Here is a 25,271-nt window from a genome sequence, read left to right as displayed (position 1 = left end):
GGCTTCAGCCCTGGCTGTTGAGGCCATTTGGCAAGTAAACCACCAGATTGAAGATCTATCTCTATCTCTCTCTCTTTCTCTCTCTCCCTCCCTTTTAAATATAAATAAATAGTGGGTTTTTTTTTTATTTTTATTTTTTGACAGGCAGAGTGGACAGTGAGAGAGAGAGAGAGAGAAAGGTCTTCCTTTGCCGTTGGTTCACCCTCCAATGGCCGCCGCAGCCGGCGCGCTGCGGCCGGCGCACCGCGCTGATCCGATGGCAGGAGCCAGGAGCCAGGTGCTTTTCCTGGTCTCCCATGGGGTGCAGGGCCCAAGCACCTGGGCCATCCTCCACTGCACTCCCTGGCCACAGCAGAGAGCTGGCCTGGAAGAGGGGCAACCGGGACAGAATCCGGCGCCCCAACCAGGACTAGAACCCGGTGTGCCGGCGCCGCAAGGCGGAGGATTAGCCTAGTGAGCCGCGGCGCCGGCTCAATAGTGGTTTGTTTTTTTTTTTTTTAAGATTTATTTATTTATTTGAAAATCAGAGTTACACAGAGAGAGAGGCAGAGAGAGAGAGAGAGAGGTCTTCCATCCGATGGTTCACTCCCCAGATGGCCACAACGGCCGGAGCTGTGCCATTCCGAAACCAGGAGCCTCTTCCCGGTCTCCCACGTGGGTGCGGGGGCTCAAGGACCTGGGCCATCTTCTACTGCTTTCCCGGGCCATAGCAGAGAGTTGGACAGGAAGTGGAGCAGCTGGGTCTTGAACCCAGCTGGGTTGAACCACATGGGATGCCGGCGCTTCAGGCCAGGGCTTTAACCTACTATGCCACAGTGCCGGCCCCTAAATAGTGTTTTACATGGAAGGAAAAAAAAAAAAAAAAAAAAAAACTTAAGATCAGCAGAGTTTCTTCATGAGGCTCCACCCTAGTGAAATAATCCAACCCGATCACTTCCCAAAGGGCCTGCCTCTAAACACCATAACTGGGTTAACTTGGTCCCATCAACATAAGGTGCCTGGGACAAAACTTCTGAGCTGGTGGGACAAATGTGGTATTTGAGATGAGAACTAAAGGAAGTGAGCGTGAGCCTGGGCATGTGAGAATGTTCCAGGCAGAGGGAGAAGCAGCTCCGCTCAGTGTGTCGGGATACAGGGAGCCCCCTGTAGCTGGATTCTGGGAATGCTTCCACAACAGCAGAATGCTACCCGGAGATTCTAAGTAACGTAATCTGAACACATTTGCAAAGATCAGTTTAGCCACTTTTCTAGAGGGAGAGTAGACTGTTGGAGCCCAGCTAAGACGTTATTATCGTGGATCAGCGAGAGATGTTAGTGGTTTGGACAAAATTAGATTTTGGAAGGGGTATGGGGTAGGCAAATGTGGGATATCTTTTTATTCTCCATGACTAGCGTGATGTCTGTCTAGACAGTCAATAAATGTTTGATGAATGAATTAAGAATTAATTGATCCAACTGAATGAAGACTCTGAGCTGGAGCTGCAATCATCCATCCTGAAGCTTCCACTAAAATCTCATCCCATCTCCGCCCGGCGGTGAACAGCACCGGTCCTAGGACATGATACACATATCTGTTCATTCTGAGAACCGATAGGAAGATGACAAATAACGGGGCAGGAAAATGGACAAAAGACACCCTTGAGCAGGCATTTCACAGAAGAAGGAACAAGAATGGCTAATAAATACACGAAAAGATTCTCAGCCTCGTTAATAATCGGGGAAATATAAATCCAAGCCACCAGGAAATTCCATTTTACACCCAACGGATTAACTAGGGACCAAGAATTGGCAAGGGTAGGGTGGCAACCAAGACTCTTGTATACATCGGTGGGCATAAATATTGGAAAACAAATTGCATTTATTCAGAAAAGTCAGATACTCATCTATTACAACCCAGCAATCCTCTCGCATTTATTCCTGAAGAAACTCCTACCCATGTCGACCAGGAGAAATGTACCAAAATGTTCAAAGCAGCATCATTTGTAACTGCAAAAAGGTGGAGACAAACCTAAGTACTCATCAGCAGGGGAATTAACCACCAAGTCGGTGGAAACGAACCAACTACCCACAGCAACATGGGTGAAATCTACAAAGAAATGTTGAATGGAGACAGACAGTCCAAGATGCCTGTGAACAGTATCACATCACACTTAGAATGGTTTTTAAAAAAGGAAAAAGGGGCCAGTGTTGTGGTGCAGCGGGTTAAGCTGCTGACTGCAACACTAGCATCCCAAATGGGTGCCAGTTTGAGTCCCAGCTGCTCCACTTCTGATCCAGCTCTCTGCTATGGCCTGGGAAAGCAGTAGAAGATGGCGCAAGTCCCTGGGCCCCTGCACCCGTGTGGGAGACCTGAAGGAAGCTCCTGGCTCCTGGCTCCTGGCTTTGGATCAGTGCAGCTCTGGCCAATGCAGCCATCTGGGGAGTGAGTCACTGGATGGAAGACCTATCTCTCTCTCTCTCTCTCTGCCTCTGCCTCTCTGTAATTCTGCCTCTCAAATAAATAAATAAATCTTAAAAAGAAAATGCTACAGAGACTCCACTGTTTACTCACAGAAGGCTTTAATAAAGGAAAAAGCAGCCCACGCTGCAGCCCACTAGGCTAATCCTCGGCCTGTGGCGCCAGCCCCCCGGGGTTCTAGTCCCGGTTGGGGCACCGGATTCTGTCCTGGTTGCTCCTCTTCCAGTCCAGCTCTCTGCTGTGGCCCGGGAAGGTAGTGGAGGATGGCCCAAGTGCTTAGGCCCTACACCCATATGGGAGACCAGGAGAAGCACCTGGCTCCTGGCTTGGGATCTGCACAGCACACCAGCCATAGCAGCCATTTGGGGGGTGAACCAATGGAAAGGAAGACCTTTCTCTCTGTCTCTCTCACTGTCTAACTCTGCCTGTCAATAAATAAATAAATAAATAAGGAAAAAGTAATGAAGCGTAAGAAATTTAAAAAAAACTGCAATCCAGTGAGCTGATATTCTCAAGGTCACATCATCAATGAGTAGTGTCCCCAAAAGTCTCAACTCCAGTTCTTAGCTAGCCGTTCATAGCATATCACAATGGCTTCTACTTTCTATTCTACCTGCGTGTCTTCCTTGGCTCGGCAGAGATTAAAATTTTAATCATGTCTTCTACGTGGAAATGAAGCCAGTGTACAGATTATTCATGCAAATTCAAAGAATTTTCTTCCCCAGAAAATTCTTAACAAAGAACCCTTTTGCCACCAGCTCTTCACCGATGCCTCCCTCACAAGCCGGGATACCAGTAACCGTTTCTCCTCCGCCGCCTACTGTTTCTGTCTTTCAGAGAAGATGGTTCACTGTCCTGTACGGGGAACTGAGCGAGGGAGATTAGGAAGGCCACTGCCCAGAGCCCACCCACCCAGCCCGCCAGCCAGGAGAAACCCATCCTGAGCCATCCAGGAGGAACTACAATTTTTCATGCTCTTCTGTCTGGCAGTTCTTAACAATTTTAATTGACAAATGATTATTGTGTATATTTGTGAGTCTGCAACCTGATGGTTTTTTGATCTCTATATATACATTGTATTAAGAGTCCGCCCTGCTAAGTAACATATCCACCACCCCACACCGATGTCTCATGATTTTGAAATGAGAATGTTAAAAATCCATTTTAGCATTTTTAAAATATACAACAGGTTAACTGGGGTCACCACGTCCCATGAATAGATCACACAAAAGGATTCCTCCAGTCCAAGAGAAACCTCCTAACCTTTGATTAACATGTTCCCAGTCTCGACCCCATTCTGCTGCCCCCCAGCAGTATTTTTTTTTCTTTTTCTTTTTTTCTGTTGTGTTTTTTTGTCCTTGCCTTTCTCTCCACCCCCACCTCCCATCAACATAGAGCCCTGAATCCCTCCGTCTGGGCTTTGAAATGGAACTGTGGCCAGCCTCAACCCCTCCTGCTTTTACTGCTCTAAGCTACTGCATGCGCTTCCTGTCCACAGGCAGGCAAGGCAGAAGCCAATCAAACCTCTTTCCTGGTGACCTTTGCGGCAAAGAACACCCAGAATGTTGATGGGCCGGCTGGGAACCCACCCTCCTAGCTTAGCCAGTCAGTGAAAACGAGGCTCTGTCCCCACCCCCTCCCCAGGGCAGTCAACCAATCCTGAGGAAGAAAAACTCAATCTCCTTTCTCAGCACCGTGCAGGGAGGCTGCCGACCAATGAGAACCTGCCACTGGCAGCCCTCGGAAAGGCTGGCCAATCAGGCCGTCCTTGTCCCATGGCCTGGTAGGAAAGGCTACTGCTGGCCGCACACCCTTTCCATCCTGGGCGCGCTTTTCCTCGGTGAAGGAAAGAAGGCCCCTTCCCCAGGCCCACGCGTGGTGAAGATTCCAGACGCTCAGCTCATCTTTTGCTCTCTTTAAATTCACCGCTCCTTCGCTCTCCTCTATGCACTTTTTATTATCTAACTGAATTCCATCTGAATGCTGCTTCAGACCCTGCAGCCACACACACACACACACACACACACACACACCCCATTCTCAGCCTCCCCACGGATCTCTCTCCACCAACATGTCAGCTAACTTGTTTTGCGTGATTCATGCAGTAGCTGAAAAAATTTTGTGATCGTTGTCCGGGGACTCCCACTGCCAGGATCTTGCAATAAACAGTCTTTAGGGAGCAGTGTAGAGCTGAGTTGCAACGTGCCTCACTGTTAATAATAATAGCCATGATGGTGACGATGCTAACCTTTTTTTTTTTTTTTTTTTTTAATTCTTACTGGATACCAAGGGAAGTCTCACCTATATTAGCCCACCACTGGCTGTGGGGTGCGCACTGTTACTGTTCTTGGGTAAACAGATTGCCCAAGGTCACAGCTGGAGCGACTGCATCCAGAGCCTTAGGGGGGGTCAGGGACCGGCCGCGGGGACCGAGTGTGAGCCCCCCAGCAGGAAGCTGCAGCCCCCCGCGTGCAGCGGCGGGGAGCCCCCCGGGGGATGGACCCCTCCCAGCCCGGCGCCGCGGTAAAGACCTGTTGATGAGACCCAAGGAGCCCCGGTTCCAGGCCTGCCCGGCCCGGGGCGACGGATTTGGGGCCTTCCGGGGGAGGGGGGAACCTGTGAGAATCCGAGCCGAGCGGGACTTGGGCAAGGCGGGGACCCCGCACCCGCCTCGCCGCGCCCGCGTCTCCCCGCTCTTTCTCCCACCCCCACCCCACCCGACCCCTCCTCGCAGGAGCTCAGGGCCATAAAAATGCAGATGGAGGATCCGTGTGAAATAACGGGCCCATATAAATCCCTCTGCCGCCCGCCTGCAAGATGGATTGGCCGCATTGAAATTCCTCCGCGAGGATAATTAAACTCGGGGCCTCATCCGGGCAAAATTACATTCCTGTAATGGCGTCGCTCGGGGTCCCGGGAAATTGCTCCGCGGGCTTTCAGCGCCGGTTTTTATCGCCGGCCGGGGTGTGCCTGGCTGCGGCTCGCCTCTCCTCCGGGACCGTAAAGCTGCTGCCGTGATTTATCCTCCCCTTCTCCCAAATCCGATTAAATGGAGGAGCTCGGGGCCCGGGGCGCCGCGGGGCCCGGGGAGCCGGGAGGGGGCGGCGGGGAGGACGGGGCCAAGGAGCGGAGGACAAACGGCCCCTCCGAGGGAGGCGGATTTGGCTTTATTTACAGCCGCGGCTTGCTTTTTATTTATTTATTTTATTTATTTATTTATTTTTTATGGTGAGCCTCCCCCCCACCCCCACTCTGTCTTTTCTTGCACTGGGTCCAGGCGCAATGCCCGGGACGGACGGCTGGTTTTGGAAGCTGGGCTGGCCTTGCCGCCCTCATGCAAAGTGCTTGCTGCTCAGGGCCTAGACTGGGAGAGACAAAGGGGCCTAGGGGAAGAGATGATGGCCCCGAAGCCTTCCCCGGTTGCTTCCTCCAGGAGAGAGAGAGGGCGAGGGGCTTTGCAGAGGGCACCCCCATGAGGATGCTGCGTGGCTAGCACAGCTCCTGGAGGTGAAACTTGGGCAGAGGCCCCGGGCACGTGTCCTTACTGCTTGTCACCCGTGCTGGTCATTCCTATGCTCTTAGGACTCAGGCAAGAGTCCCAATACTTATGGTATTTAGCCTCTTTTAGTTTTCTCAACGCTTATCAACCGCATTCAAAAAAAAATAGGAAAAGGGAAGAAACGGCGAAGTCACTAGAAACAGGTGGGGTATTTTGCTGACTTCACCCATTGAACTGTTTCCCATACAATGGTACCAAGGTCCAGAGACAGCTTTTCCTCCTGCTACATTTTAGGTACTGAACCCCAATTCCGATTGCATGCTATTTAACACTACATTTCTGAGTTTGTGGTTTTTTTTTTAATTGCAATGTGACTGCGCACGCTCGGAAAGGAGTCCAAGATTCCAAACGCTGCGCAGCCCAAACCGCAGGCCAAGCTGTGGATCAGCTCATTCTGCGGAACTGGCCTCATTTCTGCACTCGGTCGCCTCCCGAGTAGTTCTCCTGTAGTTCCTCTTCTCTCACGCCAGGTGGCGCCACTTGCCGGACGGCGCCACGGAGCTGGCAGGCGGCGCTGTGGTTCCTGGGGCCCGACCTTCAACGTTGCCACCTCTCTATCCGTGGCGGCGGACGCCTTGTTGGTCCGGGCCGCGCACGCGCAGAGCCTTCCTGCCGGTGTCCCGCTCTCCCCCTCCCCTCTCTGTCTTCTCTGCACTGGGAGCAGGTAAGGCCTTGGGGCCGCGTGCCCTGTGTGCGCCGCGCACGCGCGCGCGGGGGCTGCTCACGGCGCGAGGATGCTTTCGGGCCCTTACGGTGCTGGGTCCCACACTCCGGCCCTCGTGCCCTCCCCGGCGCCCGGGAGCCGCCCCTGCCCGCGTGCCGGTGACCTCCAGCCGCGCGGGCCTGGCGCCATCTTGGGCGTCTCGCGGCGGGAGCGTGCCGCGGGGCTGGCGAAAGTCCGATCCGGGCGTGCCCTTCCTCCTCCTGCTCCGACCCGACCTCACCGACGTTCCCTTCTCGCCCTTGTGGCTTTCCCAGAGTTGTCACGACCCCCGGGGCTGCCCGCTCCTGTCTCGGCTTCCTCCTCTCACCCCGACACGTGGCTTTGTCCTTGCTCCGGGGCGCGGAACAGTGATGGTGGTTGAGTGTCCCGAGCGCCCTTTCCCCCTGGTCGGTTTTAGAAGTAAAGCGTGGATGTGGCGCAGGCAGCCCCTCGGGGTTGTGGCTGGCCAGGGAGAGCCGGGGCCGCAGAGACAGGCCGCTTGGTTTGCAGCCATTGCTTCCTCCCCCCGGTCTGGTTCTGCTTTCCCGGCTCTCGGGTGAAGCTGGAAAAAGCCCAAGTGCGGGGTAGAGCAGGGCCTCCGTCACAGGTGTGGTGAAGCCAAGCAAGTAGGAGCTCTGATTCTCTCTTGAGTGGTGTCCTTGCCCGAGGTGTGGGTTAACAGCCCTGCAGTACTAGAGTTAAGTGGCCAGTCCGGGCTTAATTGTTACCCGTTGTGCTGGGTTTATTACATGCCAGCGCCACATTAAACTGTGCACATGTTAATTTTTAAGTTCACATTTCATTCCCCTATGAAATGCATTTTACAAATGATATTAAGGCTTAATTGCCTTAAGAAAAATGTCACCCCTTTTATAAAAACGTCAAGCGAATGATTGGATTTTGACCCAAGAAAACCCGAGTGGTGAGGCACAGAATTGGGTTAGCCTTTCGTGGATGGGCAGACATCAGTTCTAGGTCAGATGAGAGTTGAGAGTAAGATGCTGGCCAGGTTCATAGGTGTTAGAACGTGGGACAGTCAGTCCATTTCATTTAAGGAAGTGGTGTTTAACAAGCGTTAGCATTCACTCCGTGTGTCAGCCTGGGGCCTGTTAGAAAGCATGGACCTCAGGAGTGAAAAGGTTTGGTGTGAAGGCGCAGGCACTCGGCCTAGCCATTAAGCCCTGGTTGCAAACCCCACATCCTGCTATGGGAGTGCCTGGATGCAAGCCGCGGCTTCCTGCTGATGTACACCCTGGGAGGACAGCAGGCTGGAGAACAGTGGTCCCTGCCGCCTGCGTTGGACGCGTGAATTGAGTTCCAGGAGCCTGGCTTCAGCCTCACCTGTGGGAGGCATTTGGCAGTGAGCCAGTGGACAGGAGTTCTGTCTCTGTGCCCCTCAAATAAATAAAATTGGGCTTTAAGTAAATGTACCCCTTATCTGTAAGAAGGATAGATTATTTGAAATACAGGGCACTTGGGCCTTATCACCAGAGATCTTGACCAGGAAGGTCTAAAATGAGGCTCAAGAATATATATTTCTTTTCTTTTTTACTTTTTTTTTTTTATTTGAAATTGTCTGAGAGGGAGAGTCACACAGGGCTTCCATCCGCTGGTTCACTCCCCAGTTGGCTGCAGCTGGGCCAGGCCGGAGCCTGGAGCTTCTTCCAGGTCTCCCACATGGGTGCAGGGGCCCAGGGACTTGGGCCATCTTCCACTGCTTTCCCAGGCACATTTGCAGGGAGCTGGATTAGAAGTGGAGCAGCCAGGACCCGGTGGGATGCCAGCATCAGGCCCCTAAGAATAGACATTTTGGATACATGTTCCATCTCCACCCCTAGAAAATTCTCATCCTGCTGAGCTTCTCCCTTTGCTTGGAGAAACCCTCCCTGCCTTTAGGTCCTTAACTCACTTTCTCTCTTGAGTTCTACCAATTTAGGTACCAACCAGGTGTGAGGACTTTAGATCTTGGGGCTACAGAGTTTAATTCCCCATGGTGTGATGGTGAAAACAGTTCAACAGTCATTGCTAATTAGAGTAACAGCAGAGTTCCTCATTGATCTGCCTTGTTAATTAACGTAGGAAATTTAGGTGTTTTGAGAAACCAGCCGCTTGCAGGTCATTCAGTGAGAAGATTAAAGGCCTGTGGACTCTAGCCATGAAAGGAATCCCCCCCCCCCCCCCCCGCCTCAAACAATGAAGGGCTGAGAAAAAATTTAGGCAAAGGACAGACACTCTGGGAAGATGGATCTGACAACCCCAAATCCCAAGGCTGTGGAAATGAGTAACTGGACCAAGTGACAACTTTGGTTCAGACCAAGAGATGTCACTCGAATATACAGGGGAAATCTGGGAATGGGGTGGGGTTCTCATTCCATCCCTGCTGGTGACTTGCAGTCCCTCCCTTTGCCCTCTGGGCCAGTGAATCTTTCTAGAGCCACTGATAAGGATGTAGTTGAGTGGTGACAATACTGCTCTTGTAATTCCAGCTCTGGTGCTACAGCCCCTGACAGCCTGACAATGTATGCCTGCTCCAAGTTCGTCTCCACGCCCTCTTTGGTGAGTCCCTGCTTTTTCTAGGAGGGTTTTTTTTTTTTTTTTTTTTTAAGATTTATTTTATTTATTTGAAGGACAGAGTTAGAGAGGTAGAGACAGAGGTGTGGCCGCAACGGCCGGAGCTGTGCCCATCCGAAGCCAGGAGCTTCTTAACGGATCTCCTGTGCAGGTACAGGGGCCCAAGGACTTGGGCCATCTTCTACTGCTCTCCCAGGCCACAGCAGAGAGCTGGATAGGAAGATGAACAGCTGGGACTAGAACCGGCGCCCATATGGGATGCCGGTGCTTCAGGCCAGGGCTTTAACCCACTGCGCCACAGTGCTGGCCCCTCTGGGAGGGTTTTTAAGAAGGGGCATCGTCCCTCTGCCTTGCTGTTGCACCTTGTTCTTTACAGCTGGCTATGGGGGATACATTTGATTGCGGGGAAGGAAAAGCCCTTGGCAGATGTCCCCCTGCCCATATACCTCGGGGGCCGTTAATTCTCATCTCCAGTCTTAGGGGCACTGATGGAAACCCTGCTCCTACTTCTGAAACTGTGTGCCTGTGAATTGGAACCAGCCCGAGTTGGTCCCCAGAAAGTAGATTACATAGCTTTATGTCGGATCTTCTGTATTGGAGAAGCTTAGATATGCATTGGGAAGGTGTTTGACTCAGAAGCAAGAGCGAAATTAAAAGCGACTGGATGGTGCAGGGAGTTGGTTCATCCCAAGAGGAAAAGGGCCGTGCTATTAGTAGGTACCTGGCACTGAGTTTACCAACCCTGCAGGAGTTTTCCGTTTGATGAGAAAGCAGGCTTAGAAAGGTTTAGTGACTTACCCTGAGATCACACAGCTCCTGCAGAGCTAAGATTGGAATCTGGATCTCTGGCCCTGAAGCCTGGCTGTCACCCCTGCTGCTGTTTTGGAGGCCCTGGCATGGGGTCAATCAGCAGAGGCCACCAGGGGGATGGCCCCGTCCTGGCCTTCTTTGTCCTGAGCTGGCCGTTACCAATGTGCTTCTGGGGCTCAGGTTTCTCCTAATTCCTGGAAGCTCTGGGCAAGATAGAGCAAGGGTGAAAACCTCCTGGGGTCCAAGAGGAAGTAGACAGGCTTTCCTTCGAGCAAAGCCTGAAAGCAAGGGAATGCTGAGGTTCTTGAACCTAGAACGTACTAAAAGTAAAGATGAGTGATGCAGGATTGTAAGAACAGGCATGGCAGGGGCACTGGCAGGCGGAAGATCCTGCTTGGTGAGGTTCTGAAACTCCTCTCCAGCCTCCACTGACCTTCCTGACCTGTGTCCTTCCCGCCAGGCCAGGAGCACCTCGCAGCTGCTGAGCCGGCCGCTGTCCGCAGTGGTGCTCAAGAGACCTGAGCCGCTGACAGATGAGGTACCTTAACAGGTGGAGTTGGAACTGGTTTTGGAGGGTGAGCGGTGGGGAGGGTTACCTGCTAGAACCAGTAGGGGGAGTGCGCGCTGAGGACAAGCATTCTGGACTACAATTAGTCCAGGATCAAGGCCGTTGGCTGTAGGTGGGGATGATGGGCAGTTAATAGGATATATGCACTAGTGCTGGGCGTTTGCCACCGGCAGCACACGCGCCCAGATGAACTGCTAACTGCTGTAACGGCCTAGTCGGCTGACTTCTGTGGGAGCATCTAATTGTTCCAGGAATGTGATCACCATGGGGCGACAGGAATAGGCTAGGGCCTCAGTTGTAACACTTCCAGACCACCCCTGAATCTTGATAGTATTTGAAGTCCGCCTTCTACATTAAAAGATTCTGCTTGCCAGCATTTTGGGGGAGTTTTCAGTGAGTGAACCAATTTCCCCTTTGGGAAAGAAACCATGAGACTTGACAGTACAAAGGGTTTAAATTGCGCAAACATTTCCAAAGCAAAAACCGGTGCCCCCCCCCCCAAAAAAAAAAAAAAAAACTTGACCTTCTACCTGCCTCTTCTTCACAGCGCCTCAGCAGCGTGGCAGCCCCATGTCCCCTGACCCCACTTCTCCAGAGCCGTAGCTTCCAAACCAGCGTTGTCTCAAGGGACATTGACACAGCAGCCAAGTTCATTGGGGCCGGGGCTGCCACAGTCGGGGTGGCTGGCTCTGGGGCTGGGATCGGGACTGTATTTGGGAGCCTCATCATTGGTTATGCCAGGTAAGAGAAGTTGAGCCCCCATTGCCCCCTGAAAGGGTCTGTAGAGGTCCGGGGTCTAGAGCTGCAGTATCCTTTGCAGTAGCTACATGAGGCTATTTTGAATTTGAGTTTTAATTAATTAACAACACATCGAACGAACTTGGGTTTTCAGTTCCTCGTCACACTGACCAAATTTCCACTGCTCGGTAACCACGTGTGGTTAGAGACAGCCACAGCAGCAGTGCAGAGGCAGCACTTACGTCACTGAAAGACGTCCTGTTGAACTTTTGTTGGGTCTAGAGCAGAGACTGGCAGGCGAAGGCCTGAGGGCCAAAGCTGAGCCAAAGCCTGGTTCTGTACGGTTGAGCTAAGAATGGTTTCTGCATTTTTCTAAAAGTTATTTTAATTTTAAAGTAGCTAAAATAGGGCCAGCACCACGGCTCACTAGGCTAATCCTCTGCCTGCGGCACCAGCACACTGGGTTCTAGTCCCGGTCGGGGCACCAGATTGTGTCCCGGTTGCCCCTCTTCCAGGCCAGCTCTCTGCTGTGGCCTGGGAGGGCAGTGGAGGATGGCCCAAGTGCTTGGGCCCTGCACCTGCATGGGAGACCAGGAGAAGCACCTGGCTCCCAGCTTCGGATCAGCTCAGTGTGCCGGCCGCAGCGGCCACTGAGGGGTGAACCAACGGAAAAGGAAAAACTCTCTGTCTCTCGCCGTCCACTCTGCCTGTCAAAAAAAATAAAGTAGCTAAAATATTTTGACTGCTCTCACTACATCTGATGTTTGCCCTGATTTTATCCTTACACAAAGTGTGCATGTCACAAAATGTTACATTGTGTCCATCAGTGTGTAGAATTATGTGAATAACAAAATCAAGGGCCAGCACACTAGGTTAATCCTCCGCCTGTGGCACCAGCATCCCATATGGGCGCCAGGTCTAGTCCTGGTTGCTTCTTTTCCAGTCCAGCTCTCTGCTGTGGCCCGGGAGGGCAGTGGAGGATAGCCCAAGTGCTTGGGCCCTGCACCTGCATGGGAGACCAGGAGGAAGCACCTGGCTCCTGGCTTCAGATCGGCACAGCTCCGGCCATTGCGGCCATTTGGGGAGTGAACCAACGGAAGGAAGACCTTTCTCTCTGTCTCTCTCTCACTGTAACTCTACCTGTCAAATAAATAAATAAATAAAATCTTTAAAAAAAAATCAAAATCAAGAAAGATGACAAGCCGTAAATGGCCCACAGAGCCTAAGATGGGACCTGGCCCTTCACGGAGAGAATTTGCTGCCTCTGGGCTAGAGCCTTAGGTGGTGGGGTGACTCCACCCGCTGCGCCTCCCGCAGGCAGTTCCCTGCTGGCACCAGGAACTGTTTGGTCCCCAGCAGCTCTGTCAGAACTGAATCGGTACTCTCTAGACCTGTATGTTTTCCTAACGTCCTGGGGAGATGGGTAAGCAGGACACCTGACAGTTCTGCTAAAAGCCAGTGCTGTGCCGCCTTCCCTGTTGCAGCTGAGGTGTCACAGAATGAGAACTCCAAATTATATATCGGAGTCTTTTTAAGATTTATTTATTTGAAAGGCAGAGATAGAAGGAAAAAGACTGAGATCTTCCACCTGCTGGTTCATTCCCCAAATGGCCGCAATGGCCAGAGCTGCACCAGTCTGAAGCCAGGAGCTTCTTCCCGGTCTCCCACACAGGTGCAGGGGCCCAAGCACTTGGGCCATCTTCCTCTGCTTTCCCAGGCCACAGCCGAGAGCTGGATCAGAAGTGAAGCAGCCGCACCCATATTGGATGCCGACACTGCAGGCAGAGGCTTAACCTATGCCACAGCACTGGCCCCAGGAGTCCTTTATTCTATGTTGACGCATATCATAAACCCCACTGGCCATTTTTAGCTTAAAGCTCTGAAACTTTTGGTTATTCTGAAATGAAAGAAGGTGGTCACTGACTCTCCTGGGCTCTGGAACGGGGTTTTCTCTGTGTCCCATGAAGTTGTGAGGCTGTGTCCGAAGACTGTCTTAAGTGAATGAAGGGGAGACCACGAGCCTTTAAAATGCCCCTGCTGCTTTAGTGCTGTTGTAGTTTGGCTTCTGTGTTTCCTGTCTTGCAGTTCCACAGCTTAACTCACTGCTTTAGAATAACCCTGTCACTCGATGCCTCTGCTGTACAGTGTGGGCCTTGGATAGGCCCATAGGTCTTTGTTTTCTTTCCTTCTTGTTTTTTTTCTTTTAGATTTATTTATTTGAAAGAGTTACAGAGAGGCAAAGAGAGAGGTCTTCCATCTGCTGGTTCACTCCCCAACTGGCCACAATGGACCAATCTGTGTCTTATCAGGAGCCAGAGCCTCCTCCAGGTCTCCCACACAGGTGCAAGGGCCCAAGGACTTGGGCCATCTTCCACTGCTTTCCCAGGACACAGCAGAGAGCTGGGTCAGAAGTGGAGCAGCCAGGACTCGAACTGGCGCCTGTATGGGATGCCAACACTGCAGGCGGCGGCCTTACTTTCTATGCCATAGCACTAGCCTCACTGGTATTAAATTATGGTCATAATGTGGGTGGTCCATTGACAAGATAATATGTGTGCTTGGGTCATTGTCCACTCCCCCCTCATTCAATCCCTGAAGAGTCCTTGGTGCATCAGGGCAAGAATTAGGGCATGATGGCATCACCCCTAAAACCTCAGATGAGCTTGGAGGAGAGAGGTCTCTCTGAGCCGCTTAGATGTTTGCCCTCTCCTTAGTGTGGACTGGAAGCTCAATTTTTCTCCCCCCCTTCTCCCAGGAACCCTTCCCTGAAGCAGCAGCTCTTCTCCTACGCGATTCTGGGCTTTGCGCTCTCGGAGGCCATGGGGCTCTTCTGCCTGATGGTGGCCTTTCTCATCCTCTTCGCCATGTGAAAGAGTCGTCGCCACCTCCCGCAGGTCCTTGTCCCATCCTCGTCTGCCCTGTGCATTTCCGTTCCTGTACCTTCCCAGGACACCTGGGGCAAGTGGTTGGCTCAGGGTTTGACAGAGGGAAGACAAATAAATACTGTATTATAAGGTGCCTGCTGAGTGTCCTGTGTGCGTTCCTTCCCCGCGGTTTGCCCAGTGCTTTGGTCGAGAGTACGAGGCCTGAAGCGCGGTGTGCTGGTTTGGAACGCCACGCGGGTCTGCTGTGGTCATTTGTTTCGGGAAGACTGCGTCCTTATCACCTGACACAGCTGCTGCTCGCCTCAGAGCGCTGACGTCAGGTGCCGACTCTGGGCTTGCTCTCATGCTGCCACGTCCTCTCCGGCTCTGCCACCGCCAGGTCTACTGTGGAGCTTCACGGAGGTTTTCCTGCGGGCTCCCCCCCCACACACACACACACACATTTCTAGCCAGCGCTGCTAGGTGACTCTTCCTGACCTACAGGACTGGTTCTGTAATCACCCATCCAAACACTGCCTCCGCTTCCTCACTAGTGGTCATTTTTCAAGCGTTCCTTCCCTATCTTGCAGCCTTGCCGTGTGCCTCTGCCCATCTCTCTCCTTAAGTCTTTCCTCACTTTGCTCTTTTTCAAGCTCTAGTAGCCTTATTTAGCTTAAATGCCGTCTACATCCATGAAGTCATTTTCTGATCTCCATTCACCCTCATCAAATGAGTATTAGCCCCATAAATGACTGTAGAGCATGTATCTCCTTTATAATAATCAGGGGCCATGATAAATTGAGAATGGGTGTGCCCAGGGCACTCTGTCTTCCAAGTGTGAGGTCAGTTTCTTGAGGCAGTATTGTTGGACAGCAGCCCGCCCGCTGACAAATCGCATCTTGACGTACATCACTTGTTCAAAGATGGTGGCTGCAGATGTGTCCTTTAAATAATGAATGCTAAGGCACCTGCAGGCTGCAGTTACAATGTTGGCTGCAGCCAGTAAGGTCTGGGAGTACCTGGGACTGTAGAAAAGCAGATTTTCAGCAACAACAGCTATTGTGGGATAGCACCTTTCTGTGCAACAGGTGTGCAGATGATGATTGTGGACTCTTCATACATCGGGCACCCAGGGAAGCTTGCTGGTAAGCAACGGGTTTCATCTGGTACTGGTCTGTACATCTCTGTAGCCCTAAAAAATAGAGCAAGTACTTAGTCAACTTTAATCGTCTGTTCCAACCCCCCTCCCTTCACAAGTGAGGAAATCGACCTTGGGAGGTCAAAGGATCTCCCAGGCGTTCACAGGCAGGGATAAGCGAGCCCAGGTCATCTCTTGCTGAAGTGACTGGATGTGTCAATTCATGTTCTTTCCGAAGTGATGATGGAGATGACCGTAGAGGTGTTTAGTAAGTAACTGAAATTAAAGCTCACGACGGGGACTTGACCCCCGGGAAACGGGCTCTGGAAGCATGTTGCTCTGTATCATTCGCCACAACCCCCAGGCCCTTCTGCAGTTGTCCTGGAGGGTGAGAGGGATGTATCCAGTTGTCACACCATCCTCAACTCCTCTGGGCTATGGGCCTCACAGGAACAGGTCCTGGCTTTGTCTTCTCCAGATATAGATTCTCTGGAATCTACCTCTTAGGGAATGAGGAAGAGCCCTCCCTTAAATTAGAGCTACTGGTAGGAGGCTCTGCTGCCCTGGCCCTCCCCGTCCCGAGTCACCCTGGTACCTTCTTGGGAACTGAGTTGGGCTAACCTCTCAACAAGGCAGGTGCTCAGAGACAGCCAAGCTTGGTGGCCTGCACATCTCTGTTCTCTGAAGTCAGTGATGACTGGTTCTTCAAGAAGCTTGCCAGCAAATTTCCTTAGGAGTCCAGGTGCCTTGAATCCTCTCAGCTTCAGGCCCCGGGGAGAGAGTTACGGGCAATCCAAATTGCCAACACCCTGGGCTAGGGGAGTGCTATGTTTTAGTAGAGAAACAGGGTCTAAGAACAGATCTTCTGGAGATCTCTTCACCTTGGATAGCATGGTGATGAAAGCCCGTCCTTGGAGTTGTAGAATAGCACCTGCTGGCCAGCGCTAATCCTCCACCTAGCGGCGCCGGCACACCGGGTTCTAGTCCTGGTCGGGGCGCCGGATTCTGTCCCCGTTGCCCCTCTTCCAGGCCAGCTCTCTGCTGTGGCCCGGGAGTGCAGTGGAGGATGGCCCAAGTGCTTGGGCCCTGCACCCCATGGGAGACCAGGAAAAGCACCTGGCTCCTGGCTTCAGATCAGCGCGGTGCGCCGGCTGCGGCGGCCATTGGAGGGTGAACCAACGGCAAAAGGAAGACCTTTCTCTCTGTCTCTCTCTCTCACTGTCCACTCTGCCTGTCAAAAAAAAAAAAGCACCTGCTGTGAGGTCAGGAGACCCTTCCCAATCTCTAGCTCCTGTAACGTGGGGCGGATCACTGAGCAGGAACTTTCTGGGACCCTGGTTTCCGCCCGTGCTGAAGTCTGGCTAGAAGGCATCTGGAGAGTAGAACCCAGCCATGCTGGAGGCAGCAAGACTTGTTTGTCTCTGCTTCTTTCTCAGTTTCTTCAACAGCTGATTGTGTTTCTTGGGCACCAAGGGAGCAGTGTCAACAGGCTTGCACCATTCCTAATTAGAAGTAAACAGTGCCCTTTGAAAGTCCTCTAAATGCTAAACAGCAGTAATGAGGAGCCCAGCTCCAGCCTCCCTCTCAGGATGGATCTAGTAGTTCAAGGTCATCAGGATGAGAAAGCTGCTTGGGAGCATTACTGGTGATCTGGCTGAGTTGGTATCCAGGAACCAGTCTAGGGCAGGTTTACCTTCATTCAAGAGAAGCGAGATGAGATGGAGGACTCCAGTTGAATTCTGAAACAGGAAAAGGGAAATGGTAGCATCACACAGGTGAGCAAATGTTACCCCAGTCCTCCAAGATGTTTCTTTTAAGATTTATTGGAGGGGCTGGCACTGTGGCGTTGTGGGTAAAGCCACTGCCTGCAGTTCTGGCATTCCATATGGGCACTGGTTTGAGTCCTGGCTGCTCCACTTCCGATCCAGCTCTCTGCTGTGGCCTGAGAAGGCAGTAGAAGATGGCCCAAATCCTTGGGCCCCTGCACCTGTGTGGGAGACCCAGAGGAAACTCCTGGCTCCTGGCTTTGGATCGGTGCAGCTCCAGTCGTTGCAGCCAATTGGGGAGTGAACCTGTAGATGGAAGACCTCTCTCTCTCTCTCTCTCTCTCTCTCTCTCTCTGCCTCTCCTTTCTCTCTATAACTCTGACTTTCAAATAAATCTTTTAAAAAAAATTTATTTGAGAGGCAGAGAGAGAAGTCTTCCATCCGCTGGTTCATTCCCTAAATGGCCACAATGGCCAGAGCTGGGCTGATCCGAACCAGGAGCTTCTTCCAGGGCCTCCATGCAGGTGCATGGAGTTGGGCCATTTTCCACTGCTTTCCCAGGTCATTAGCAGGGAGCTGGATCGGAAATGGAGCAGCTAAGACTCAAACCAGTACCCATATGGGATGTTGGCGCTGCAGGTGGAGGCTTAGCCTGCTACGCCACAGCGCTGGCCCCAAGTCCTCCAAGTTTTGAGTGGTGAAACTTTGTGTTTATTGAGCCCATCTCAACATGGCATGCATTTTCCAACGTGTGTGCTTAGGACACACCTCTGGGCAGCCTGCTGTTCTCACCATTTGATGAGAACAAACTAAAACATGGAAAGATGTTTTAGTCTCCAGTCATTTCTTGAAATTACTTTTGAGCATCTACCTCAAAGCACTATGAACATGAGTACACTGTGACCAAAGTAGCCACTTCAGAAATGGCAGGAGAAGAATGAATGAATGAATGAATGAATGAATAAAAGAAATGGCAGGAGAAAAAATAAATAAAAGAAATGGCAGGAGATGGTATGGATAGAATACCAGGCAAGAGGTTTGGGTTAGAGATGATGATCTATTCCCAGTTCCCCCTCTCACTCATCATTTCTTAATATTTTCAGTGAGTACTGTGGGAGGCAGAATTTTTTTTAAGTGACTTGTTAAAGATGCCAGGATCTGATCTTCAGAGCCTGTGACTTTGCTGTCACTGCCCTGGTTAGGGGAGATGGCACTGTGGATTTTAAGATGGAGTGGGTCTGATCTAATCACATGCACCTGTAAAAGTGCAGGCTTTCTCAGGCTGGTGGCAGAGGAGAACACAGAAGAAGGGAATGAATGCGCCGCTGCTGAAGATGAGTGGGCCCTGCGCTGGGACCAGGAAGGAGCCTCCGAAAGCTGTCAGCGACCCCAAATCAGCAGACTTCACTGCCACAATCTCCAAGTGCAGTGGGGGAGGTAGAGATGAATTATTCCAGGTCCCCACCGTCTACTTAAGCACAGACACATATAGTGCACAAAGTGGTAAAGTTTACTTAAAAGGTGAGAAGCCGGCGCAGCGGCTCACTAGGCTAATCCTCTGCCTGCGGCACTGGCACCCCGGGTTCTAGTCCCGGTTGGGGCGCTGGTTCTGTCCCAGTTGCCCCTCTTCCAGTCCAGCTCTCTGCTGTGGCCCGGAAGGCAGTGGAGGATGGCCCAAGTCCTTGGGCCCTGCATCCGCATGGGAGACCAGGAGGAAGCACCTGGCTCCTGGCTTCAGATCGGCGCAACCCGCCAGCCATGGCGGCCACTTGGGGGGTAAACCAATGGAAAAAGGAAGATCTTTGTCTCTCTCTCTCACTGTCTAACTCTGCCTATTAAAAAAAAAAAAAAAAGTGAGAAAACACACACACACACACACACGGACATAGTTGAGGAATAATCAGATGACAAATGGCTGTTCTTTTAATCTGCTAAGTGTGGTAATTTGTTATACAGAAATAGAAAGCTGGGGCTGGCACTGTTGCACACCAAGGTTAAGCAGCAGCGTGCAGTGCTGGCATTTTCCATTTGAGCACCAGTTCAGATCTCGCCTGCTCCACTTCCCATCCAGCTCCCTGCTAATGTGCCTGGGAAAGCAGTGGAGGATGGCCCAAGTGCTTGGACTGCTGCCACCCACGTGGGAGACCCAGATGGAGTTCTAGGCTCCTGACTTCAGTTGGCCCAGCCCTGGTCTTTGTAGTCATCCAAAGAGTAAACCAGTAAGAAGGAATATCTCTCTCCTTGTATCTCTCTAACTCTACCTATCAAATAAAATAAATAAAATCTTTTTTGACAAATTAGAAAGCTAATACAAAGGCAACATTCTAATCTGCAGTAGGAGTCAAGTCTCATCTGGGTCTTGAACAGAAACTCCAGAAGTTGACCTACCTGACCCTCTGCCTCCTAACGTCACTGGGTCTGATCTAGCTCAGGAAAGCTAGCAGAGGAAAGACATTGAAACCAAGCGTGTATGCTATGCCATTTTACCACAGCTATTTCTTAAGTTTATATATTTGAAAGGCAGAGTGATAGAGGGAGAGAGAGACATCTTGCAAGTTCAGATGCCTACAACAGCCAAGGCTGGGCCAGACATATGACAGGAGCAGGGAACTCCATCTGGGTCTCCCACATGGGTGACAGAAACCCATGACAGCACTTTGTCCATCATCCACCGCTGCCTCCTAGGCACGTTAGCAGGAAGCTGGATAGAAGCAGAGGCAGGACTCAATCCCAAGGACTCCAGTATGGGATGCAGGCATCCAAAGCGATGGTTTAACCCACTATAGCACCATGCCTGCCATTTTCCCCTTGTTTTAACAGATGAGAGAACGAAGTCTCGGTTCGCTAGTTCTCCAGGTTATCTAGATAGGAAGGGGTAGAATAGTAACCCATGACCAAAGCGCCTTGCGTTACCCCGCACTGCGTCCAGGGGCCAGGATGTCACTGGAGGAGAAGACGAGACCAGAGCGGACCATTTTTGAGATTTCTCAGTGAAGGCAATGGGTTTGTTTTTCTTATAATTGCTATCGCTGCTGCCATCTTGCAAATAGGTAGCATTTTGCCTACTCCTGGGTTCATTTTACCCCACTGCTGTTTTCTTGGTCCCTGCGTAGGCTCAGCTTTGTTGGCTCAGCTTTGTACCCAAGATGGATATTTTTAACCATGGTGGATTACAGCCTTCCAGGAACTGTGTAGCCGCTTTTACAGAAACAAACTGCATATCTTGCCTGGGGTGGGGGGGGGTTGTTCAAACCTAAACAGACTCACGGCCCCTCCGCCCTCCATTGCTTTGCCATCCACATCGCCCAGCAGTAGGAGCAGGGACTTCAGGTTTCCAAAACAGAGCTGCAAAGGGCAGCAAACAGCCAGCCCATAGCTCCCTTAGCAACAGGAGAGTAGTCCCTGGGGACTGCAGAGAGGGGAGAACGTTTAGCTCAGGGAAAATCTGTGCATTCTAAAAGACCCATACAATTTTCCAACAGCAGCTTGGCCCTGCGCAGCCCACCAGATTGCAAGTCCTAGAGTCCTAGGATCGACTAACGCACACTCGATGGCTTTGGATAACTCTTCCTGTGCTCCAGGTTCCTCCCTTGTGTGACACGGCAAAGCTCGTCTTCCTCCCTGAGATGCCATAGAAATTAATGAAATTGGGTTTCGAAGCTTCTTGTTGGAGACTTAGATTGTGTAAGTTTTCTGTCTCTGCTGTTTCCTAGTTACCAGTTTACCAGGCGTAACTTAACACTGGGATTCTCTGCCAGTGCTAAAATTAGACTGCACCACTTCGGGGTTTCCTCTTCTGCCTCCTGCTTTTGTTCTGGGGGCTTGGGGGAAGAGTCGTGCATTGCTGGAATTAATGATAAACTCAAGAAAATCATCTCCTAAAAACCATTTTCAACCACCTTATCGTCCTTTCAAAGGCACGACCCCATTCTGCCCTAGATTTTGAGGATCTGCGTCCCTTGTGGAAATGGGCCTGCAAACGCCTAAGGGCTGAGAGAGGGGTGGAACAGATGGGAGCTGGGCTGGAGAGAGCCAGGCTCCCGGTCTCCCCTGCCGCCCTCCCTTCCTGGGGTAGACTTTCTGCCACCAAAACTGTGGTTTTCAGTCCCATCACAAAAGGCCCTAGTTATTCCTAAGTGTGCTTCTCTTGAGGGTAGGTGGTTTGGATATTGGACCTCTTTCCTGCCTAGGGACGAGGGAAAAAAGCAATAGGCAGGGAGAGAATCAATCTTTTCCAGCTGCAACCTAGAGAGAAAAGGAACAAATTCTTCACCAGGGAAGATTGTGTAAACAGCGCCTTTGGCTGCAGACATAGATTTAGGGAAGCAAAGAAAGGGATCTTTGTTCTCCCCTACCCCAGCCAGAGCACAATCGTAGAGCTGGGATTGTTTGCTTTGGCAAGGGACTCCCTGCCCGAAAGGACTGAGCGTTCCAGAGACTGGTGAGGCCTCTGCTGGGTTTCCCTTCGGAGTGGAGGAAAGGACAACCCTGGACCCTACTCGGTTACCTAAGGGAGTGGGGCTGGCAGGGAGTGGGGCTGCCCAAGGCGTCTGGCACGTTCTTTCCAGCGTTGTCTGGCTCCTTCCCACCCTGCCCTAGCCTTGCTACAGTTTGTAACTTTAGTTGGCCTCCATCTTCCTGCTCTGAGGGTGCTCTTGGTCCCTGTCCTAATGTTCTATCCCAGAGAAGCTGCAGTTCCAGAGAGCAGGCCATGCCAGGGCTCCTCTCAGGAATCCAACAGGAAGAAAGAGTTCCAAAGCCACCCGACCCAGCCTGGGACTTGCAGGCTGAGTTACACATGACCCCAACAGTTGCAGTCAAGCTTTTCCAAACCCTCCAGAGAGCTCTCACTTTCCTTGGGTAACATCAGTGTCTCACCAGTGCAAAGTAATGTTTACATGGCACCTGCTCGTGCCACGCTTAACAAACGCCATTTTGTTCATCGTGACTACTCTGTCAGGGAGACAGAATCACGTCCACTTTCTGCGGTAGGACACCAGGGATCAGCAAGATTAAACACTGTGTCCAAGGTGGCACAGATGGTATATTGTTTGCCCTTCAAACTGAGGGCTGTAACAATAGAAAGTACTGTTTCGTCAAGGTAGAAATAGGGTTGTTTCCTTCTTCTTCTTTTTTTTTTTTTTTTAATTTTTGACAGGCAGAGTGGACAGTGAAAGAGAGAGAGACAGAGAGAAAGGTCTTCCTTTTCCATTGGTTCACCCCTCAATGGCTGCTGCACTCAGCACGCTGCAGCCGGTGTACTGCGGCCAGCACATCATGCTGATCCGAAGCCAGGACCAGGCGCTTCTCCTGGTCTCCCATGGGGTACAGGGCCCAAGGACTTGGGCCGTCCTCCACTGCACTCCCTGGCCACAGCAGAGAGCTGGCCTGGAAGAGGGGCAACCAGGACAGAATCTGGCGCCCCGACCGGGACTAGAACCCAGTGTGCCAGCGCCGCAGGCAGAGGATTAGCCAAGTGAGCCGCGGTCCCGGCCAGTTGTTTCCTTCTAAGGACTGTGAAAAAGAATCTCTTCCACACTCTCCCCAAGCTTTTAGTGGTTGGTGGGCAATTCTCAGCTTTCCTGGGCTACGTGTATGCATTCATCTCTACATGGCATTGTCTACATGTGTGTGTGTACAAATTTCCCCCATTTTAAGGATACTAGACATACTGAATTAGAAGCCCACCCTACTTGAGTATGATGTCATCACCATAACTAATTACTTCTGCAAACATTTCCGAGGTACAGAGGTTAGGACTTCAACATGTGGATGGGAGGGGACACCAGGGGAGACACAATTCTATCCATAACATGACAAATGCCGTGCCGATTTGAACTGGGGTCTGGCTCCAAAGCCATTTATGCTCTTTCTATTGTACTGTGCTGCTTCCTAAAAATCAGTTACGGGGCCAGCATTGTGGTGTAACAAGTTAAGCCGCCATCTGCGACATTAGCATCTCATATGGGCACCACTCCGAGTCCTGGCTGCTTCACTTCTGGCCCAGCTCCCTGCTGATGCACCTGGAAGAGAGGCAGAGAATGGCCCTGGGCCCATTCTTGGGCCCCTGCACCCACTTGGGAGACCTGGAAGAAGCTCCTTGCTCTTGGCTTCGGATCGGCACAGCTCCGGCCATTGTGGCCAACTGGGGAGTCAATCAGCGGATGGAAGACCTCTCTCTCTCTCTCTCTGCCTCTCCTCTCTCTGTGTAACTCTGACTTTCAAATAAATAAATATTTTAAAAAATAAATAAATGAAACTTTAAAAAGACAAAGATCAGAAGATGACACAGAATGCCGTTTGGCTTCTGTATTCCCCTTCAATTGAAACGTCCTATTGCTGCTACTAATTATCTTTGTAAAATATGAATTTGATCAATCGTCCTCCTATTTAAAATCCTACAGTGACTTCCAGTGGACAAACAGACCCCAAATGAAGTCCAGACGCCTTGTGGTGTGAGCAGGGATTCTGTTTCAGGCCACTCTACTTTCTCACCGCCCTCTCCACCCATCCGATCTCCATACACTCCACATAGGAACAGCTTCTTGAACACATTATGCTCGGACGCTCTTTCAGACCTTGGTTTCCTCGTGACTTCTCCCATCTGTTACTCAATTTCACCTCTCAGACAAAACCCAAGGTTCATCCTTTTTTTGTTTAAGATTTATCTATTGGCCAGCGCCACAGCTCAATAGGCTAATCCTTCGCCTGTGGCACCAGCACACCAGGTTCTAGTCCCGGTCAGGGTGCTGGATTCTGTCCTGGTTGCTCCTCTTCCTATCCAGCTCTCTGCTGTGGCCCGGGAAGGCAGTGGAGGATGTCCCAAGTGCTTGGACCCTGCACCCGCATGAGAGACCAGGAGAGGCAACTGGCTCCTGGCTTCAGATCAGCGCGGTGCACCGGCCGCAGCGGCCATTGAGGGGTGAACCAACAGAAAAGGAAGACCTTTCTCTCTGTCCCTCTCACTGTCCACTCTGTCAAAAAAAAAAAAAAAGATTTATTTATTTATTTGAAGGTCAGAGTTACACACAGAAAGAAGGAGAGGCTGAGAGAGGGAGAGGAGAGAGAGAAAAAGAGAGGTCTTCCATCCAATGGTTCACTCCCCAGATGGCCGCAACAGCCGGAGCTGTGCCGATCCGAAGCCAGGAGCCAGGACCTTCTTCCGGGTCTCCCACGTGAGTGCAGGGGCCCAAGGACTTGGGCCATCCTCCACTGCTTTCCCAGGCCATAGTAGAGAGCTGGATCAGAAGTGGAGCAGCCAGGACTTGAATTGGTGCCCATATGGGATGCCAGCACTGTAGGCTGTGGCTTTACCCACTATGTCACAGTGCCGGCCCCCCAATTCACCATTTTTAAGCATACAATTTGCTGAATTTTGACAGATATACACAATCATGTAATGATCACAACTGAAATGCATAACCTTTTTACCATCTCAACAATTTATGTGTACCCCTGTATAGTCAATCCCCCTGCACACAGCCCTCAGCAGTGACTGATCTAACTCCTGTCCCTACTTCTGCCTTTTCCAGAAAGACATTAAATGGCATTATGTGGTATGAAGACTTTTGTGTCTGGCTTCTTCATTTACCACGTTTTGAGATTCATCCATGCCATTGCATGCATTACTCCTGCCTAATATTTTATTGCATGATGAACTGTAAACTGTTTATCCAGTTCCCAGCTGATAGTGATACCCACTAGGTGGTGTCCAGTTTGGGGCCATTACAATAAAGCTGCTGTGAGTATGCATGTACAGCCCGTTGTTGGGGCCTGTTTTTATTGCTCTCGGATAAACATCTAGGAATGGCATTTCTGGGCTACATGGTAGGTGGAGATGTAACTTTCTAAGAACTGCCAAACTGTTTTCCGAAGGAGGGACCTCATTTTCCATTCCCGCTAGCAGTGTCTGAGCATTCTGGTTGCTTCTCACCCTCCCCTCTGCACTGTCTCTATTCACTTTAGCCTCTCTAGGGGGTACACACTGGGATCACAGGGTGGTTTTAATTTGCTTCTCACCATGATGAACGATATTCAGCATCTTTTAACGTACTTACCTGTCAACTGTATTGTTTTACCTGCTAAAATGTCTGTTC

The 25,271-nt window shown here is 51.2% G+C and overlaps 1 protein-coding gene and 1 long non-coding RNA gene across 4 annotated transcripts in view; one reads left to right on the top strand and one right to left on the bottom strand.

Annotated features, from left to right (window-relative positions):
* The first annotated feature begins 4,650 nt into the window (after positions 1–4,650).
* ATP5MC2 (ATP synthase membrane subunit c locus 2) lies at positions 4,651–14,425 on the top strand. 2 transcript variants are annotated; one of them, XM_008256543.4, is made up of 6 exons: positions 4,804–4,981; positions 6,488–6,681; positions 9,207–9,276; positions 10,562–10,639; positions 11,217–11,410; positions 14,163–14,425. In XM_008256543.4, exons 1-6 carry the CDS (start codon positions 4,955–4,957, stop codon positions 14,275–14,277), a joined length of 678 nt encoding a protein of 225 aa, XP_008254765.2. In that variant the 5' UTR covers positions 4,804–4,954; the 3' UTR covers positions 14,278–14,425. The 2 variants fall into 2 exon arrangements, with proteins under 2 accessions (XP_069908430.1, XP_008254765.2); XM_070052329.1 differs by lacking the exon at positions 6,488–6,681 and having other exon boundaries at positions 4,651–4,981.
* The window catches only part of LOC108176647 (uncharacterized), a 33,798-nt gene continuing 22,685 nt past the window's right edge, over positions 14,159–25,271 (bottom strand). For both annotated transcript variants that reach the window (XR_001793334.3, XR_011380066.1), the window contains exons 2-3: positions 16,031–17,148; positions 14,159–15,463 (exon numbers count right to left, since the gene is read on the bottom strand). This is a non-coding gene — a long non-coding RNA (uncharacterized lncRNA). The remainder of the gene's footprint in view (positions 15,464–16,030; positions 17,149–25,271) is intronic.

Source organism: Oryctolagus cuniculus, chromosome 11 (genome assembly GCF_964237555.1).
Source record: "Oryctolagus cuniculus chromosome 11, mOryCun1.1, whole genome shotgun sequence".
NCBI lineage: Eukaryota > Metazoa > Chordata > Mammalia > Lagomorpha > Leporidae > Oryctolagus > Oryctolagus cuniculus.
Note: the sequence above shows the minus strand (reverse complement) of the source record. Positions and strands in the feature narration are given on the sequence as shown.